Source organism: Megachile rotundata, chromosome 15 (genome assembly GCF_050947335.1).
Source record: "Megachile rotundata isolate GNS110a chromosome 15, iyMegRotu1, whole genome shotgun sequence".
Classification (NCBI taxonomy): Eukaryota; Metazoa; Arthropoda; class Insecta; order Hymenoptera; family Megachilidae; genus Megachile; species Megachile rotundata.
The window spans coordinates 5892194-5909511 of NC_134997.1; the positions used below are offsets into that span (position 1 = coordinate 5892194).

A 17318-nucleotide genomic window follows, 5' to 3' on the forward strand; every position below is an offset into this window, starting at 1 on the left:
AACATTATTTATGAACTTTTATGATCGAACCATGTAAATAATGCATTGCTGACCATTCTTTAATCATAAAAGTTCATAAACTGTGCTCAGAAAGTGAGTAATCAACGATTTTGCATACTCATTATCGTGTATATTCCTCCTACGCGCCGCCCGCGCATGCCACGGAGGAATAATTACCGAAAAACCATATCCTCGTAGACTTTAATGCAAAATTGAATTTGCTCGCACTTATGTACTTGACTTTTCAACTTTTTGGTCCACGCTTTTCTCTTGCGCCACTCAACCAATTCAACTGGATGACACGGTTGACTATTTTTGCTTTAGCGTGAAATTTACTCGCTCGCTCAACATTGTTAGGTTAAGCGCGGAGCGCCTAATCAAACGGACCTAGTTTGAATTTTCACGAAAATGAAACAAGTAGTGCCATCTCTTCGGCGAACAAGGTTAACTACGCACTTTTGAAACTGTAGTTCCATTGGCGCCCGCACACTCCGCTAAACGGTGCCTTCGTCTTCGGTTCTGTGGTGATCATCAGAGTCGTCGTCGGTCAAGAGGAGTTCTATTTTCGAGCCGTTGATAAGAAGAATTTTATTTGTTCTTGATATTCAATTTTATTTATGTTCAATTGTATTTTAAAATGAAAAACGTTCGTTATTCATTCCTTAATCATATCTGAATTCAAAAGCACATATTTAAATTCAATCCAAAATTAATTTCAATAAGTCAGTTATTCCTGAAAAGTTATTGTTTATTGACTGTTTAAAATATTGAAAAGCAAACTCTATATTTTAAGCTTCATGTTCCCTCTAGACAAAACATGCATAGTCTTCTTATATTTAGTATATACAATTATATATATCGCATAACACATGTTTGCTGGCGTTACCACGTGGTTAAGTTTTGGAATTAGAATGAAATAGTTGTAGGTTATACTTGTAATGGAAAATGGATAATAATTATGATTTAATAAAAACCATTGAAGAAGATGAAGAAGTGCCAGATTTCTCTGAGAATTCTGACGTTGAAGAAGATGTAGGATATAACCACTAAATTGTAACATTACTTCAGTTGAATATTCGTGAAAATAATTTCTTGCTTTGATAGTTCCAGCCTCACAAACCGAAGAAAAACCAAAAGAAAGATTTCGATAGCAATTTTCAGTTTTTAAATGATGCTTCTGATTATAATAAAGACACATGGAATGACTTAAACAAATATATTAAAAGGAAAGCCAAAACGAAATTGGACGATAAAATTAAAAATATTAGAAACGAATCCGGGAAGGAAGTATGTGTGCATATTTTCTTACTGCATAATTGAATCAATAAGTCACAAATACAAATCCATAGGCATGTGTGTAGAATACTTTTCTTTTATTATTCTTGACTTCAATACATAGTACTATGGATTTTACATTTGGTTTTGTGACTATTTGAAATTTACTACTTCTGGACTAGTATTATTCAGTTAATTGATTTAATTGTATGTACAATTTTATTGAAAAGTTTATTATTATGAAAAGTTAGGAAATATTTAGCAGGTATAATCATAATAAAATATAGTATTAAGCGACAGTGTTCAAAAGAGCGTGTCGTAGGACAATATTATTACATTATTGAACATCAGTATTTTTACAAACTAACTAATTCAGAATATAAATGGTTGGATAATTAACTAAATCATAAAGTAAGAAAATATTATTGCATAGTTTAACATTTTTTTTTATTTAGTAGAAAAGGCACGAGTGTGCTGTTTGGCATTTTTGTATCATATATAAATTACATTCCTGCAATAATATTTACCAGTTCAATGATTAAAATCACAATAAATAATTTAGCATATATTTTATAATGCAGCTCATGATTAAATATTCTAATTAAACAGTTTGTTTGTAAGAAAACGATACATTGAAAGTACATATAATGTAATTGATTTTATATATAAATCTTTTTTTCAGAATACAATAGATGATGATTTAATTATAGATATATCTGAAATTAAACAAGATGATGAAATTTCATTGTCAGACAGTGAACTTAAAAAGGGTAATGATATTATTTATTTTATTGTACAGTATTACAAAATATCAGTAAATATAAATATTATATTTTATATTAGATATATTTAAGACAAAAGAAAAAAAGAATAAAAAGAAAAAAAATGTTGAAGAAAATGATGAAGAGGCAATTGATTTTGAGGAATATTCTAACTCAGAAACTCATGCAACATTTTATCAAATGAATTTATCACGTCCTTTATTAAAGGTATACATTTATCAAATATAGATATGACTGAATTAATTCATAATATAATATAATTAACAATATGCAATTGCTAAAGGCCATCACAACTATGAATTTTGTTCATCCGACACCTATTCAAGCTGCTACTATCCCTGTTGCATTAATGGGCCGTGATATATGTGGTTGTGCTGCCACAGGTACTGGTAAAACGGCAGCTTATATGTTACCAACTCTAGAAAGATTATTATATAGGCCATTGGATGGACCTGCTATTTCTCGAGTGCTTGTCCTTGTACCAACAAGAGAACTTGGTGTACAAGTATATCAAGTTACAAAACAGTTATCTCAGTTTACTACAGTTGAAGTAGGATTGTCCGTCGGTGGTTTAGATGTAAAAGTTCAAGTACGTACATTTAATATTTATAAATGTAAATACCATCAAGTACAATAATGTCCAGTTTGTAATTTTAAATTTTATAATTCTTGTTTACACTTCTTATTAAGGACGATGTTTAAATTTGATATTTTCTGCTTTGTAATTAGGGTGCTATGATCTATACATATAATGAAAATGATATTAAACTTTAACCACAACTAGATAATACTTGCTATCAAATCCGAAGCCTGTAACCACTAACTGGACATTATTGTAAATATGAAATTAATAAAAACTGCTTAGTGAATTTGTCATTGCTTAATTAGGAAACTGTACTAAGGAAAAACCCAGATATTGTAATAGCTACTCCTGGAAGATTAATAGATCATTTGAAAAATACACCAACATTTTCATTAGACAGTATTGAAGTACTTATTTTGGATGAAGCGGACAGGTAAACTACAAAAAGTACTTCATTCATATTCTGTATCTTGTAACTAAAAAAGTATATGTTAATTTTATTGAAGGATGTTAGATGAGTACTTCGCAGAGCAGATGAAATACATAGTGCAGCAATGCTCAAGAACTAGACAAACTATGCTATTCTCGGCTACTATGACAGAAGAAGTAAAAGACTTAGCTGCGGTATCTTTAGATAAACCAGTTAAAGTATTTGTAGACAGTAATCAAGATGTTGCGTTCAATTTACGTCAGGAATTTATTCGGTAAACAAATTAATATGACAATTAGATGCTACAACAATATTCATGAAATTTATATATTTTGTTTTCACACTCACTTGTTATATATTCTTCAATGTAGGATACGAAAAGAACGAGAAGGAGATCGTGAAGCTATTTTGGCTGCTTTAGTTTGTAGAACTTTTCATGATCATACTATGGTTTTTGTACAAACCAAGAAGCAAGCTCATAGACTACATATTCTACTAGGATTGTTAGGTATCAAGGTATTTAAAATATATCATATATTAGTGAGGTTTAGCTATAAAGTTTTTATTACATTATTAAATAATGATATTTACATACATCTTAGGTTGGAGAACTTCACGGTAATCTTACACAGCCTCAACGTTTAGAAAACCTACGGAAATTCAAAAATGAAGAAATAGATATTTTATTAGCAACGGATGTTGCAGCAAGAGGTTTAGATATTAGTGGCGTAAAGACCGTAATCAATTTTGTTATGCCAGCAACTATGCAACATTATATTCATAGGTATTAATAATTCGATTTATATGTATTTCACACCTTTATAACTTATATACCTTAATAATCGTAATCATATAGCAAAACTAATTGTATTCTATAGAAAAAAAGAGGAAAAAATAATCTTTGTTTACTTTGTATATCAGAGTAGGAAGAACAGCTCGAGCTGGTCGTGTTGGAGTTTCAGTGTCATTAGCTGGAGAACAAGAACGTTCTTTGGTTAAAGATATTATTAAAAATGCAAAAAATCCAGTAAAAAATCGAATAATACCACCTGATATAATAGAAAAATACAATAAAAAATTAAAATCTCTTGAACCTGATGTTGAAAAGATTTTAGAAGAAGAGAGAAATGAAAGAGAACTAGCTAAAATAGAAAATCAGGCAAATCGTGCTGAAAAGTTACTTAAGGATGAAAATAAGTCTACGCAAAGGAGTTGGTTCCAAACACAGAAAGAAAGGAAAGAAGAAAAAGGTTTGTTTTAATGCTGCAACATTTAGTTTTGATAATTGCATAATTATAAAAAATAATTGGTTTTATTATTTTTTTTAGAAAAATTAACCCTAACAGAAAAGAAACCAAAACCTAATAAAGAGAAGAAAAAGAATGATGAACCTCCGAATATAGTTAAAGAAACGAATAAGAAAGTATCTAAAGGACCCAAAAAGGAAACAGCAGAAGATAGAGCAATGAAGGAATTAGAAAAAATTGCGGCAGTTCAAGCAAGATTAGCTAAAAAGAAAAATAAGCAAAAGAAACTCAGGACAGTCGTGGATGATGATAAATTCATGGCCAATAAAAGAGGTATATTATGGCAAATTATTTGTATTAATCTTAATGTTTTAATATTTTTTGTCTAATATTTATTATATTTTAGGATCTTTAAAGCGGTCAAAATCTTCATTTGCTGCTGATTTAACGGATACAAGTAAAAAAGCTGTGAAAAGAATGCGTTACGAGTAAGTATATCTATTTTATTATAATAATGCATATTGATAATTAAATATTATATGAGACTCATAAATAAATTTTATTTGTATTAGGGCAAATGTTAAGAAAAATGAAAGCAAAAGGAAAGGTGCACAGAATTTAAACAGAGGGAAGAAGGATACTAGGAAACCTTTTAGGAAACGTTAAATCAAATTTTTATATTTGTAACTAAATCTTATTAAATACATACCATTTTATTTAATTTGTTTTATTATAGAACCGTTACAATGCGTCACTTACGTCTCACAGATTGACAGATGAATAGCACTGATTAATTGGTTTTTTCGTCAGAATATGTATATTTTGTAGTCTATAACCTGTTTGAAAAAATTGCAGTACCATGCAACGAAATGCCTACGAAAACATATTTTCTACAATAATAGCATAGAACACAATATAATATGTCTTATATCAGCATAAATTTGCAACGTAAAGAAATATACAATAAGATTTTATTAATTTTAAACAGTATAACAGTATATGCATGAGTAATGGATTATGAAACAATAATTTATAAATGAAAAGTACAGAGTATCTGTATGAATGTTGGAAAAAAGATTGAAAACTGCAAAAATTTGCATTGTACTGTAATTTCAATGAAGAGGTAATAGGTATGTGTTAATTCTATAATGTTTATATAATAAGATTCAAGCATTCGTCACCATTCACAGCCTCATACACAATGTTTACTCTCGTCTTAAAATTTAATACAATTTACTGCTTAATGCTAAGAACTCTAATGTTGAAAAAGGAAATTTTATAAAACCTAGGCCCATTTTAAATTATTTTAATTGTATTCAAATTTGTACCCAACTACGTTCTAAAATTTTATATAGTAAACAAAAATTATTTTACTGATTTTTTTTTATCTAGTTTTACTGATTCTAATTGTATAGAAATGTTACTATGAAAATTAATCATATGAATGTAATGTATTTAAAATAAACAAAGATATAACTGAACATACATATTTAAAACATATGGTATCAAATAACATGGGAAACATGAAGTAAGAATATTTACTTTGTTTTTTGTAATCTCTGGATACAAATTTGAATTGAAATAATACGGAAGTATTTTGTAATGCATGTACAATAATGACAGTAGTACGGGAATAACTGCCACACACGAGGATAATAAACTTCAATCAGTTATCAGATTGATACTGTATTCTCATTATTTTTGTATAACAAAACTTTTTATATTAATGCGCACTATTTATCAAAGATATATTTATAAGTATACATGTATTAGATACTATTGAAGTATTTATAAGGTCACCTTGTCTGAAATAAATTAGTGGTCGTGCGCTGACCAAATCTCATTTAAGTTAATTTTAAAATTAAAATATAAACGAGATAGTTTTATCAAACAATACATGTCTTATTAGAAAATAGCGGTCATGAAAACGACGTAATTTCTTTAATAAAATAATAATAATAATAGCAATAAGATAATATTAAGAATAATAATGATAATCAGATTAATAGAAACAAACAACTTTGGATCGCAAAGCCAATTGACACACCCACCCTTTTATCTAGAATACGATGTTTATAGAAATCCAACAACGTTATGTTGTTCTCTTCTGCGTACAAATGTATTTTATTACCTCGACATACTTTTTATAATAAAACTTGTTCTCCATTACCTTTTTTTTACTGAAAACTACAGTTATATGTGATGATATATATAGATTTTATTGTTTAGAAATTATTCGTAACAAAAGTTTTGTATATAATTTCATTCAGCTGTGAAGAAAACTTTATGTGACAGTACAAATATTTATATTCGTTAATGCAAAAGTGAACAATACAACAATTGTCAGATATTTCACAAGGAAGAAAGACCTTCAATTGAGAAACATTTTTCAAAAGTTTTATAAAAAAGATGTTTATCATACATTTGTAAATTTGAAAAGAATCACTTTTATGTTATCGAATATGTCATTAATTTTGTTAATATATTAAAAAATTAAAAGAAAATAATTTTATGCTTCTTTTTATCGTCAAAAGAAAACATTTTCGAGATGGTCAAATACTTAATTTTTAATTATTTACCAATGCGATGTAACCTTGTAAAAGTTTTTGAGTCGTAAGCTTACATGTATTAATTATTTGACGTTAATGTATCATTATCTTAACATCTTACTGTCTAGACATACGCGAACGACATGTTTATTAATTGTTGTACATAACCAAAATATTCTGTTTTCTAATTTGTAAAGTTCTTTAGACTCTTTAATTCTTATGATCATCACGTCTCTTAAGTCTTTCCCCTACTCCTAGCATCCTCTTCAATACAATCCATTCACTTAATTATTTATTTACTTTATCTGATTCTCTTAATGCCCTCTTTGCCGGTGGTTCTTCGATCTGAAAAATTATATTCTTGTTATGTATCGAACGTAATACTTAAGCTTATTTACTTACTTCTTCCTCTAATCCAGGTAATTGAATTCTAGTTTCTGATGCTTCTGCCGGCTGTAAAGAAATTGCAATGTTATGCATCATTTACAATAATAACAAGATGTTATATATCATTTGCAAAATAAATGATACAAGATATTATACTCTAGTGAAATTCTAAATAATTTTACCTGTGCATCAATACATTCCACTTCTCCAATTTGCAGCTTGAAATCATATCATACATACTTAAAATTTCTTAACACGCTATACATATACATATACTATATATGATTAAAATAAATCAATAATTTTTATGAATTTTACCCCCTTAAATTGTGAATCGAACATTTAGATTAACTGAACTTCAAATTGTTTTAATTATCTTACCCTTGCATCAGTTTCATTCGGCCCAATGCCCACTTCCTTTTGTTGCTTGGACTTAGCTCTACGCTGTGGTCTTTCACTAACAGAATGTGCATTGTGAAGTGAAACTTTTCCCTTAGGGCTCGACATGTTTATTTGCATTTCAGCAGGTAAATAATTCCTAGTGTTAGCTATCAGTTCATCTGCACGTTTAAAGTACATTGTGGGAATCCGTGTTTCACTTGGGAATTCCTTCATGTCGAAATTTGTTGTTTTTGTATATATTACATTCATAGCCAAGTCACAAACAGCCCACAATTTCTGCATATACACAAAAAAAGGTATATTTCTTATGTTTAATCGTAAGTAATAAATACTTTAAAATACTTACATAGTTCATGTTGTTATCTTCAGGCTTTAAAGCATCTTTATGACTTTTCATTCGTTCTATTAAATTTTTGTAAAAGCCATAACAATAATATTCGTTTTTTGTTATAAGAGGTTCTAATATGAACCACAGACACTGTTGTATCACTTTTAACTGATTAATCATTAGATGACTTGTGAATTCAGGATCGTGTGCAAGAATAGGGACTGCAAACACTAACATATAATCGGGAAGAATGTGTGGCAGTTGACCTGTAAGGATAATTTAATCGAGTAGTTAATGCTCAAATTTTTAACATTATTTGACAAGAATGAAAACAAACAATATCAAACAATATTTCACTAATGCCTTACTATTTAGTTTCTTACCCATGGCCCTCTCCACTGTACCCAAAGACAGTGTTTTTACATAATCCCTTCTTTTATTTATGTCGGTTTGCATGTACGTTTTTAAAACGCATTTTAGTCTTTTATCTTGTTCTTTGCCAGCAAGAGCATAATAGCCCATAAAATCTAATGGCAAGCATTTATTGGGAATTCCCCTTCCAAGTCCTTTGTGTAATTTACTACCAAAAGCTTCCCTTACTTGTGGAACTTCATCCTTTAAATAAAATATTCACGATACAACTTTCACAATATTTTTGTTAAACTACTATTTTACAACGATCATATATATATTTCTTCAGAATATATAATTTATTTAAAAAATATATTAATAAACATTAAATTATAAATATTAACATACCACCATGAGTTGTGAAAGATTATAAAATTGTTCAGCTGTAAATTGATCACCAACACCTTTCTGTTCACAAATTTTTAGCATTGAACAACCAGCTTGTAATCGTAGCCAGCTCATTTCTGCTTTACTTAAACGGCCCTGTTGTAAAAGATCTCCTTTGTTTACTACAAATGCATTCAACATTCTAAATGTTTTTTGCGCAGAGAGAACATCAGTCTTCAATCCTAACAACCAGCGTGCCATACATTTTAATCCCTCCAACCTACAACGTGTTTCTTCAGGTAATTGATCTTCTCTGCACCAATCTCCTTCAATGGTGTCAGAAGTTTGTTCACTGCTTTCTTTTACTAACAATTCTTTGACTATCTACAAGTGTATAATATTCATATTAGATTACATCAAAACTTGTTATTATAGTTTTTAAATGATAGTACTGCACTAGAACTTACTTTTCTAGACACCATATTTTTTATTTGTACTTGATACTTTTCTGGTAAATTATAAGCTATATGACCTAATGTAACTATAGATGTTCTATAATATTCTGAACTTGGTGTAAGGCTATTTTTAATTCTTTCAATGATTTCAGGAAAAATTGTATCGTGTATATTGGTCATGTTAACAAATAAACACCTGATAGCTTGCTTTGCTTGTTTTGGTGTTCCCGTTTCTGCGAAATTCTTACATATTGGAACCATAAGGTTCATAATATCTGGTGCAACATCACACAAAGGCTTATATTTTCCTAAAAATGTAAATATTGAAAGTACCAATGGAGCTACCATTTCATCTTCCAATTCTAAAAGATGGACAAGTTGCATCAAGATATCATTGTGAAGAAAATGTGGACCAAATACAAATGATAGCATCTATAAAAAATATATTTAGAATAAATCAATAATATAAAGATGATGTTTAAAAAGATAGAACTGGGAACTTACCACAAGCAGTCTTAGACCTTTTTCGCCTGCATTATTTGGATTAAGCCCAACTTCTTCTATTACGTTACCACCTTTTAAACAATCTAATACATATCCGATTAAAACCTGTTAACATACGATTAATGTAAAAATATGAATACAATAATTAAGAAGTAAATTATGTATATTTACCCTGATTGCTTCTTCATCAATCATGACAGAACTTACTCTTTCTAACAACATCTTTATTGTGTTGTAGTATAAGTTTGTCATGACAGGTTGACCTAACTTTTTCAAAACCATACTTATTGTATCTGCACACTCTTTACAAGAGACATTTGGCTGCACTATTGTTTCCATTCCTTGCAACAATGCTGAATCTTTCCTCATATGAGCACTGAATTTTTGTAAAAATTCTTGAACTTTCATAGGATCTGGTAAAAAGCGGGATATCTGGTGAATTTTAGCCACCAGTTCAACAACAGCATCCGGTTTTTTTACAATTTCTAGCCATTCAACTACTGCCCGTCGTACACTAAAAAATAAAATTTTATATAAAAATAGTAATAAACTTACATTGTATATTTGATTACCAAGAAATTAACAAAAAACAAAATATACTTACGCAAGCTGATGTTTTTGTAGTTCCACAAATGCTTTAGATGCATGATCATCGATTGTACCTAATAGATGATATAATTTCTTCATTCTTTCACCAGCTGGCAGTTGGTAAGGAACTAAACAGGTATTTAACAATCTCTCTACTAGTAATCTATCTTCCATTCCTGCCATGTAATAACCATGCAATATTTTGTCCTTTATCCAAGTGACAGCCTTTTTTGTAGCTTGTGGTACATCTGCATCGTTCAAATGTTTCTTGTATATCATTGCCAATCCTGCCATTGCTTCTTTTCTGATTTTAAACTAAAAATTAAAGCAGTTGTTAGGATATCAATGTAATTTTTTGTACTTTACACATAGAATGTTTCCTATAAAAATTACATACCTTTTTGTCCAAAGTCCTCTCTTTAACAAATTCTAATAAATCTTCACTGTCTGAAACAACTTCAAAATCCCTCCTGGCAGTAGTCACTATAGCCATGACAACTTCATATCGAACACTTTCATCTGCATCATGCTGTCTTAATTTTAAGGTATCAGTAATATCCTTTCTTAGTTCTGGATGATTCAGTAAAAAATGCATTGAATACTGCACACATTTTATACGAATTGATACACTGATATCATTAAATCTTCCCAAAAATGCTCGCCACAACTGCGTATGCTGCACAGCTAACTGAGATCCTTTTTCAGAAAACATTCTTGCCAATAATGCTACAGCACCCAATCTTTCAGTTTCAGAAGAAGATTTTAGTTTACATTCTAACTGTGGAAGGACGGACAGCAAGACGCTGGGACATATGTGATTTAACTCATAAATCAAATCATATACTTTTTTGCAGATTTGTAAACTTTTTTCCTCTTTACCCAGAATTAAAACATGATTAAAGAACTAAAAAATTTAAACATAACAAATTTATTATTATCTTGTTTGATCTTGTGCAAATATACTTACAAATAAAAAAATATCTAGGTTTTATTCTACTCACTGCTTGAATGTATGGTTCTAATGTATCACTACATTTAATCACTAGCTCTTTTGCAAGTAAATATGCATTCTTCTTTTGTGTTTTGTTTGGTTCTACAATATTCATAAGTATAATGTCTAAAAGTTCGTTACTAACAATATCTGATTCTGTAATAAGTGGACATAATACATCTAACATAAAACTTTTGACTTTCCCAGAATGTTCATCACTGAAATTATAATTACAAGACAACTTAATACATACTACTTATTCATACATTACATTTTATTTTAAATTATACTCACTTTACTATCCTAAACATAAGAGAAAAGAGTGCACAGAAAATTTCCTGACAGTCTTCTAACTCAAAACACATATTAAATGATTTCACATATGCCAAATTTTCTAAAAGATAAAAATATCTTTTAAAAGCAGGATCTTTAGGATCTTTTAACCCAGCTAACTGTTTAATCAGAAATAAGAATATCGTTTTGACCTGTAACAAATACAGATATGACTCAAGTATATATTAATATTTTATAGAAGATTTGTTTATTCCTCAATATATTATTTCATTACTTGTTCTGCATCTTTATATGGAGCTTCAGGTGCATAAACCCTTAAAACATCAGCAATGCAGCAAGCAATCAGAAGTTGAACATCTTTACTCTGATGCATTAGAAAATGCTCTTCTGCCAAATGTAACGCAAGTGGTATGTACTGCTGATACATTCCTTCATCTTGTCCCATTGCTTGTAACGTATGAGCTAATGTCTAACAAAATATAATGTCAGCTATTTTTTCCTTTGTATAATAATATTTCTAAACATAAAAAGTTTTTCCACTGATGTACCTTCAATCTTCTAATAAGTTCATCTGGACCCAGATCTTCTGTAACTGATCTGCACCCTTGCGGGTAAACTATTTCTGACATAGTGTCTACTAAATGATTCAACCAAATACAAGAAACTTTATATCCTTAAAATAATCTAGAACACCGTCCAAATTCTGGAATATTACATACCATATTAATTATTATACTTAAATATTATACAAGATTATAAAATATTTTTATTTTATTGTTGAATTCTTTTTATTCTTAAAATCTTTATTTCTAGTCTTTCAATCAGTTATCATTAATCCTTCTGATTCAATGCTTTACATAATAATAGAAATTTCATTGTATGTACTTTCAAGATATGATATTAAGTCACCGATTTTCCAATTACAATTGGACAAGTTTCCTACTATGCCTCAATACTATAGTTTTCATAATTTTTGACATAATCACATAAGCTACAGTTTTGAGGGGTTAATAATGTAACAGATAAAATTTACAGATATCAAGTTTGCAACAAAGTAAATAAGACATAAATATGAACTTAATAAAAAATAAATGCAGCATAAATGTAGGAGTTCAGAAACCAAAAATACGATTAATATTTAAATTCTTAGCAGGTTAACTGTTTTTATAACTATTGAATAATTATTGGAGCTCGGGTATCAAGAAAACACTACATAAAAATCCTTCTGTGCAAAAAATAAATGCAAATTGAATAACAGAAATACTACCTAAATAAATGTAATACAAATATGCAGTTAAATACTATTTTCTGTTTATCTTTAATACTATATAAATATTCTAACATTATAATCCATGATGTAGGTTATGTCTACTTATCATGCATAAGTACAAGAAAACAATGTAAACAGTATTACTATTTAATTTACATAAAAAGATAAGATATTCTTAAACGTATCATTATAAAAAAACTGACAAGTACAGTAACTATTAAAGAATGCATTACCTCAAGATATGCATAGGCACCACAAGGCCTGTGACACTCAAAATATCAATAAAGCAAATATATGTGATGGATACACGGCACTATCTTAGTTTTTGTAGTTCACACACTTTCGCGTTATAATTGTTACTAAGTGCGAGTATGTCGCCTTCGACGTAACTTTCTGAATTTTTTGTAAATATCTGGCATGGTAAAATGATCAAAATGTTAGCAAAAAGGTGGCGAAATCGTTTTCGTAAACGGTTAAGCGTGTCAAAGGACGCGACAGCGCAATTCGAACACTTGAAGTCATCTACATTTAACTACATTGGAGAATACTTCAGGCTCAAGTGGTTAAACAACATCAGCATGAAAGGTACTGAAAGAAATATAACGGGAATTCTATTGGTTCAAATATACGGAGAAACATCCTGCACCAATAGTGTCCCGATGCACTGTTACATGATAGGAAGTTGGAACGTGACATAGTGGCAAATTCCAATTGATACGATTGATAGAAATAAACCTAGGAATGTAGGGACTAAACATATTCTTAGGATGGAGAACCATGATGAAATGAGTGACAAGTAAACCATGTTCATTTTTTGATTGGATGTTGTTTGATTCAACTTGAAAGTGAAAATTGGAATCTTTTTTGAATTTGAAAATTTAAAAATATCATAAATTTAAGAATTTGATATTCTGTAAGTTAAAATGTTATAAATTTGAAAATTTAATATTCTGTAAATTTTTAGTTTGTAAAACTCTAAATTTCTAAAAGTCTGCAATAAATTGAACCCCACTCTTCTTTCCGCTTCATTTCGACTTTGTTTCAAGTTAATTCCTAAATTTATGTTGAACACTAATATGTATAGATGATCAGTGGTATTTCAAAGCTATTTTCTAAATCAGAAATAATGCTACGACACATAATTATAAAAAAAATCACGTACTAAATTTGAAATATATGTATATCTAACATATACGTACATAATTTTGTCAATAGATAGGTCTTTGCAAAGCTATAATAAAGTAGCTTATTTATGAATATGCTTCTTACAGTATTTATTGATATGAAATTCAATATTATATTATATTATTTGTTTAAATATATCATATAATATATAATAAAATTTTATACAAAAGAATATTACATATGAAAATCAGTAGAATAGACTCAAGTTACTGCGGACCGGAAATTGCTTTTCGCTCCTTCTTTTCTGTTTAGCACATGCAACGTGTGTGTCTACTGGTTCAGCGCTGATCAGTTTTGAGCTACAGAAATTGATTATCTCGACCAGGAAAATATTTAAACAATGGTGTGTACATATTTAATTAATATTAACACATTTAATAAATTATTTACCTAATTTATATCAATTGATCATAATATTCGTAAATAGTCGTGATGTATTAGGTTAGATAGTTAAACATGCGGCCTACTATACTAAATTTGTATAAACATATTTTAAATAACTATTGTATTGTGCATTTTTAATTTATGGATTAATATTTTAGGCAAGTACAAAAGTTGACAATCCTGAAAAACCAGGACAAGAAGTAACTCCTATTCACAGAATTAGGATTACACTTACGTCGCGAAATGTACGCTCTCTTGAAAAAGGTAAGCTGCTTTGTATGGTATTATTGTTTAATATTGATTTTATGTGTACGAATTTGACTAATTATACATATATTTTAGTTTGCTCTGAATTGATCAATGGAGCTAATAAACAGAAACTCAAAGTGAAAGGGCCAGTCCGTATGCCTACAAAAATTTTGAGGATAACAACACGTAAAACACCTTGTGGTGAAGGATCAAAAACATGGGATCGTTTCCAGATGCGTATTCACAAAAGAGTTATTGACTTATATTCACCATCAGAAATTGTCAAACAAATCACTAGTATCTCCATCGAACCTGGTGTTGAAGTGGAAGTTACAATTGCAAATGAATAAATCATTTTAATAAAACTGTACAAAGTTTTAATAAAAATGTGAAAAAAAGAGTAAAAAAATTTGTGTAAAATTTGTACATACTCTGACATGATAAATATAACAAATTTAATAAATATACAGAAGATCAAAAATTTCCCAATACAGAATTAAAAATAATATAATTACAAAAAACTTGAAAAACTTTATTAGCAATTATGTAAATATTATTATTTATTTTACGAAGTTAATAGAAAATTATTTATAAATTATAATACAGTGACTTTTGTAAATTTATTTAAAATGTTTGGATAGTGTCCAGCAAGGCAGTATCATACTCAAAAAAAAGTATGATCATAACCGAGAAATAATGTCAGTCATTGAAACATTTATTGATGTATTCTGTGTTTATTCTTCTTTATCAGAGTCATTATCGGGTTTTTTATCATCTTCTGCACCTTCACCACCACTAAATCCATCCATTCCTTCTACTTCTTCTTCATCATCATCACCAGCAACTTCAGCATTTTCAAGTTCAGCTCGTTCCATTTGTCTTGCTAATTCTGCTTCATCAGTTGCAGTAACGACTTTAGGCTAGAAATTAAAAAGTACAATTTTTTATGTGTAAAATGTATTAACATATCGAATTATAAAAAAGCACTATAATTAGTATACTAAGCTTACAGCCATTTGTACGTTAAATACTCCTCCCAAGGATGTTATTTTATTTTGTATGACATCAATAGCATCACTCAATGCTTTCAAACCATCTTGTTTTTCTGGTGTAGATGTTGTCATAACTGAAAAGGGTAAAACATTTCTTTAATTACAAATCATTTTATTAGTTACCTATTGCAATATTAAATATAATGTTTAATAATCAGACAAAGTCTGCAAAGTACAGAGATCTGCAAGTTTATGTACTATGTGATTTATGTGCTCTTTACAAACTTCAATATATTATAAATACATAAACATCCACATTGCAGTAATAATAAAAGTAACATACCATATAATGGTGGTGCGATTAAATTAATTTTAATTGGCAGTTCATCAGTAGAAAGAGCTAAACCTGCTTTTAAAGCAGCTTTCACTGCATCAATTCCTTCGTAACCATAGCAAGCTACTTCTACATCTGCTCTAATTTTAACTGCTTGGGAAGTTAATTTTCGTTTGATATTATTCAATAATACCTCTTTTGTATGTTCATCAAGACCACATTCAGCTAAAATAGATGGATCCCTAAAGTCACAATGTTTTTAATAATCAGTATCATGCAAATAAAATTGTATTAATTTTATCACGATATATTTTATACTTACAAAACTGATTGTTTAAAGAAATCATATGCAGAAGCCTTTTGCTTTTTATACTTTTCTTCAAAATGCCATGCAGTTTTTTGATATAATTCTTCCAACTGATCATCATTATCATAATGTAATAATTCTGCGACATGTCTCAAAATTGAATTAACAGCTTTTGCTTTTGCATATCTTTCTGTACATTTTTCTACATCCTCTGCTGATACACGACGTTTACTAAGATCAATATAACCTAAATTAAATTATTTGACAATTAATAAGTTAGAAACAATGTACTCATATTCTTTTTTCAGTGTGTGCATAAATGAAACTTCTATTTACTTTACCTTTTTCTTTGTCAACACGAATAACAACAACTGGTTCAGTTTTTCCTACTCTAATAAGTTTATTGATTGATCTAATTCGTCTTCTAGACAATTCAGAAAGTAGAATCATACCCTCAATATTATTATATTCTAGTAAATGTACATAAGCTCCCATTTCAGCTATGCTACGTACATTTACCATTACTACATCTTCTACTTCTGGATATTTTTCTTTATAAAATCGACAAGATAACACCATTTTTGTTGCTAAAAAATAAAATTTATATTTTCTTCAGTTCAGTTTCTAATACAAAATTTAACATTTTAATCTGAATTTTAATCTGAATTTTTTCAATAAAGATTTTTAATTCATAAAAATATTTACAAGTGTCAAGTATTTTAGTAAATAAATAAAAAGGAGGTTAACGTATAGGTTAACTTTAAAAACTCTTTGAACCGTATGGTAATACACTTTTCACAATTACCTATATAATTACGTTTACGCAATAATTAATAAATTGTTTATTTATATTATTAAGATACACTTAGAACAAATAAAAATCTATTGAAACACGTTAATAATCCATGTGCACTTTTGACTTGAATTTCGGCCAGGTTATTAAGAGGAATACATAGCGGTGCCCAACCTGAATATTATTCATTGACATTTTATGTAATGACGCGACATCTAGCGTGACAAATATTTGTTCACGAATGTCATAAC

The 17318-nt window shown here is 29.0% G+C and overlaps 4 protein-coding genes across 7 annotated transcripts; 2 read left to right on the forward strand and 2 right to left on the reverse strand.

Moving 5' to 3' along the window:
* The first annotated feature begins 754 nt into the window (after nucleotides 1–754).
* Nucleotides 755–5033, forward strand: Rs1 (Dead-box helicase Rs1). Its single transcript, XM_012294998.2, has 13 exons — nucleotides 755–1032; nucleotides 1105–1287; nucleotides 1958–2045; nucleotides 2119–2264; nucleotides 2341–2646; nucleotides 2946–3073; nucleotides 3147–3344; nucleotides 3442–3586; nucleotides 3673–3854; nucleotides 3992–4320; nucleotides 4399–4650; nucleotides 4724–4805; nucleotides 4890–5033. The coding sequence occupies exons 1-13, from the start codon at nucleotides 946–948 to the stop codon at nucleotides 4981–4983; spliced, it is 2220 nt and encodes a 739-aa protein (XP_012150388.2). The 5' UTR covers nucleotides 755–945; the 3' UTR covers nucleotides 4984–5033.
* Nucleotides 5010–13389, reverse strand: pds5 (cohesin associated factor B pds5). Of its 4 annotated transcripts, none has more exons than XM_012294996.2 (17): nucleotides 13057–13389; nucleotides 12102–12256; nucleotides 11828–12022; nucleotides 11554–11744; nucleotides 11270–11477; nucleotides 10666–11172; nucleotides 10285–10583; nucleotides 9852–10194; nucleotides 9681–9785; nucleotides 9189–9608; nucleotides 8743–9105; nucleotides 8352–8598; nucleotides 8002–8249; nucleotides 7635–7931; nucleotides 7436–7471; nucleotides 7269–7319; nucleotides 5010–7211 (listed from the first exon to the last, which is right to left on the reverse strand). In XM_012294996.2, the coding sequence occupies exons 2-17, from the start codon at nucleotides 12180–12182 to the stop codon at nucleotides 7155–7157; spliced, it is 3648 nt and encodes a 1215-aa protein (XP_012150386.1). In that variant the 5' UTR covers nucleotides 12183–12256; nucleotides 13057–13389; the 3' UTR covers nucleotides 5010–7154. The 4 variants fall into 4 exon arrangements, with proteins under 4 accessions (XP_012150386.1, XP_003707480.1, XP_012150387.1 ...); XM_003707432.3 differs by having other exon boundaries at nucleotides 8367–8598; nucleotides 13057–13385; XM_012294997.2 differs by lacking the exon at nucleotides 7436–7471 and having other exon boundaries at nucleotides 13057–13385.
* Nucleotides 13390–14194: 805 nt separating this feature from the next.
* RpS20 (ribosomal protein S20) lies at nucleotides 14195–15050 on the forward strand. Its single transcript, XM_003707434.3, has 3 exons — nucleotides 14195–14351; nucleotides 14551–14656; nucleotides 14735–15050. The coding sequence occupies exons 1-3, from the start codon at nucleotides 14349–14351 to the stop codon at nucleotides 14989–14991; spliced, it is 366 nt and encodes a 121-aa protein (XP_003707482.1). The 5' UTR covers nucleotides 14195–14348; the 3' UTR covers nucleotides 14992–15050.
* A 102-nt stretch (nucleotides 15051–15152) lies between these two features.
* eIF2alpha (eukaryotic translation initiation factor 2 subunit alpha) lies at nucleotides 15153–17240 on the reverse strand. The gene is made up of 6 exons (XM_003707435.3): nucleotides 17080–17240; nucleotides 16616–16861; nucleotides 16290–16521; nucleotides 15977–16209; nucleotides 15652–15767; nucleotides 15153–15561 (listed from the first exon to the last, which is right to left on the reverse strand). Exons 2-6 carry the CDS (start codon nucleotides 16851–16853, stop codon nucleotides 15376–15378), a joined length of 1005 nt encoding a protein of 334 aa, XP_003707483.1. The 5' UTR covers nucleotides 16854–16861; nucleotides 17080–17240; the 3' UTR covers nucleotides 15153–15375.
* Between the last annotated feature and the right edge of the window lie 78 nt (nucleotides 17241–17318).